Below are 3,259 nucleotides of genomic sequence, written 5' to 3' on the forward strand. Positions count from 1 at the left end.
CACACTCTCTCACACTCTTGTTGCTGCATATTTCCATGATGTCTCATCCAGGAATCTCCTTCCTGGATGTTTGAAACAATAGAAATAATCCAGTTCCCTTTTTTTATTTAACTGTTTGAACATCAATTTTGGAATTTTCCCATTGTGGGACAAATAAAGGAATATCTTATCTCTTATCTTATCAGATCTCCTCTATTAAGTTTATTATGTTCAAATTAATGACCAGATTTTACTCTGTAGATCACTCAGACTCGAGAGTATCATCGAATAAATCTGAATTATTCTCTTAAATATGAACAACATTGTTCCTTCTGTGAAAGAAACTCTGATTCTCTCTCTCAACCAAATATATTGTTGAACTAAGAAAAGATCAGATCAAACTTTATTGATCCCAGGACAGACATTTAGTCAAACAGCAACTCAAGAAGAGAAAAACACGTGTGTGTGTTAAATATGAAGACTTTAAATTAAAATGTTTGTTATTTAAAAGGTTTTCTAGGCATCAGTTAATTGGACAGAATCATACTAAATGTATTCTGTTGTGGTAAATAAGAAAAGTTTCAATCAAAATACTATCCCAGGTTTATGTAGGCAGTCTGAGTGCGGGGATGAAATACAATTCACATCTTTCAGAACGACATTGATTATTGCATTTCAATCCATTTCCAGGTGTTTCCAGGACTTGTGGGAACCTTGATAATAAAGGACACCAGGTGCTGCTGCAGTAGAATCAGGACAGGTGTCTGCAATCAGGTGATCGATCTAGAGGAACAGGAACATCCAATGAAGGAAGTAAAACACCACGAGGTAACAGAAAGATGTGAAGAACGTTTATTTATAACACATCAAAGACTAAAACAAACTCCAGTAATATTTCACTTCCCCAGAAAGGATGTTTATAATTCATACATTGGTACATTTAACCATCAATCACTCAAACAAAGGAACACTGATATTGTTGACAATAAAAACAAAAAGCAAACAGGAAATGTTGGGAAAAGAAAGTTGAGCCATTAAAATAATCATTAAATATATTTATAATTTGTTATGATCATGTTACTGTTGATTATGTAAACTGTTAACAATGGTGAAATGTTTGCTGGTGCAAGGAATTATGGGACAGCGTTATCTTACTTTCCTTTGGTCCAGAGTATCTTCTGCTACAGGAGATAATAAAGGAAACACTGAAGCTCATTTCTTTCACATTTAGAGAATTCAAACAGCTCCGGCTCACTTCAGTGAGAAACCTTCGTATTATTTATGTTTTTATCTCTTTAAACATGTCTGGGGAATCTTAGATTATAGTGATATCACCAAACACAGCTGGAGTACAGGAGGTGATAAAAGCAAGTAAAGGGACATTGAAGGAGAAATTCTTCACCAATATTGAGAGTTACTAGTCCTCTGAAGAACTTACAAACCCAATGTGATGAATCAACCCCCAACATTCACCTACCTACAGCATACCTGAGGCTGTTCTGCAGGGTTGAAGTAAGATTTCTCCACTGTGGAACAGCTTTTTGCCATAATAATATAATAACTATTAATAATAGCCGTATTAATAATAGCCGTATTAGACATTTATGGCTGCAGGAGCAAAGAGAAAAGAAACCAAACACATTTTCAACATTATAGTTTAATTACATCAAATATGAAAAACACATCCATGGTTTCTGATCTGAAAAAAAAAAAAACACTCAAACTGTTTGCAGTTACACCTCATTCACGGTTGTCTTGGCAACGCACTGATTTACTCACTTCGGGCTGCCATAGCAACGCAGCGGCGGATTAATTAAGGCATGTTCTGCTGACACTGTAGTTTGTGTACTCGTCAATAGATCACTAAATAAATCATTCATTCACTAATTATTGTTGTTGTTGTTGTTGTTGTTAAGTGTTAAGTTTTGCACCAAACAGCTGACAGTCAACTGTCTCCTGCTCAAAATAAAGGTTGTTTTGTTTTGTTTTTTTTAAATTAGCGGTTTGGGTTGAAATAAAAAGGAGTCGATGTCGGAGTCGTCCCGGGTTTGTTCTCCGCTGGTGGAGGTGGAATGTTTCAGGAGCAGAGCATCATGGGTAGGATGGGATGGGGGGGTTCGGGGTGAGTACTAAGTTATATTTGGACCAATGTTTATGTACATGTGGAAGCGAGAGGCGGTGGAGTGCTGTCGTGTTTGTATCTGTGGAGATTCTCCGGCAGCTTTGTTTCACTGCTGATAAAAATTTGGGGAAAACAGGAATCTGACAGCTGAACTCAAACTGTTGTTATCAAACAGAAAGGAGACACGAGCTCAATCTGTCTGGACGATGTTCTGTTTGTTCGAATGTCCGTCGTGTTAATTAACGCTTAATTCATCTTCGTAGATCGGGGGGTCGTCGTTATCTCTGTGTGTGTGTGTGTGTGCGTCACTGCTCGCTCTGCTGCGTGTCTGTGATGGTGGAGACGGCTCCCTGGCCCTTGCTGACGTCACTGATACACGCCCACTGACCGTCCATCGACTCCTTCCACAGCGTCACCTACACACACACACACACACACACACACACACACACACACAGAGAAAGTGTGTCAGATCTTCAGATAACTGCAGGTTCCACCAATCACTGTTAAAAGTTACACGTAGAACCTTTAATGAGTTTTTAACGTCTGGTCTGATGCAGCAGCTACTTCATCTAAAATCATCTTCATTAAGTAGAAAAACAAGGTGTTACTGTATATATTTCACCTTGTTGTCTCCTCCAGAAACAGCCAGTATATTTCCAGTTATAGACCAGCTCACGTGCCAAACGACGTCATTGAACTTATGGAGCAGTTTGGCCGTCCAGGTGTTTCCTGCGGGATCGTCACACGTCCAGATAAACACGCGACCGTCCTACGAGAAAGTGCAAAAAGAAACGGTGAGCAAAACCTCCCAATTAACTGTCGTGGTTCAAAACCCAGCAGACTGTCTTACATTGTTTAACTGTCACCTCCAATCTAACCAGGTTACTTGAACTATAAGCTCTCTCTGGCTCCACCTGGTGGTACAAATGGATAAATTCACACCTCTCAGAGTAATAAAAGCTTAATTCAGGTTTCTCTAAATAAAGAGATTTCCCAATTCTGGCTGCAGCTGAGGAGAAGAAACTGTTTTTTTGAAGTGTCTAAATCAAAACATGTGATCCCTTTAATTCTAATAAATCTCACCTGGGAGCAGCTGGCGATGGTGCTGGTGGGAAGACCGATAGAAGGAGCCCAGCCGACGTCTCTCACCCAATC

General features: G+C 39.3%; 1 protein-coding gene across 1 annotated transcript; it reads right to left on the minus strand.

The window, feature by feature from the left end:
* Window positions 1-1,616: 1,616 nt before the first annotated feature.
* Window positions 1,617-3,259, minus strand: sec13 (SEC13 homolog, nuclear pore and COPII coat complex component; the record flags this gene model as incomplete). The annotated part of the gene is given in 3 exon segments (XM_035662717.1): window positions 1,617-2,517; window positions 2,727-2,873; window positions 3,188-3,259. Coding segments are annotated over 3 exon segments (330 nt in total), but the record flags the coding sequence as incomplete, so codon positions are not given.

This window comes from Morone saxatilis, unplaced genomic scaffold, assembly GCF_004916995.1.
Source record: "Morone saxatilis isolate NCDOM2014 unplaced genomic scaffold, NCSU_SB_2.0 Contig18, whole genome shotgun sequence".
NCBI lineage: Eukaryota > Metazoa > Chordata > Actinopteri > Moronidae > Morone > Morone saxatilis.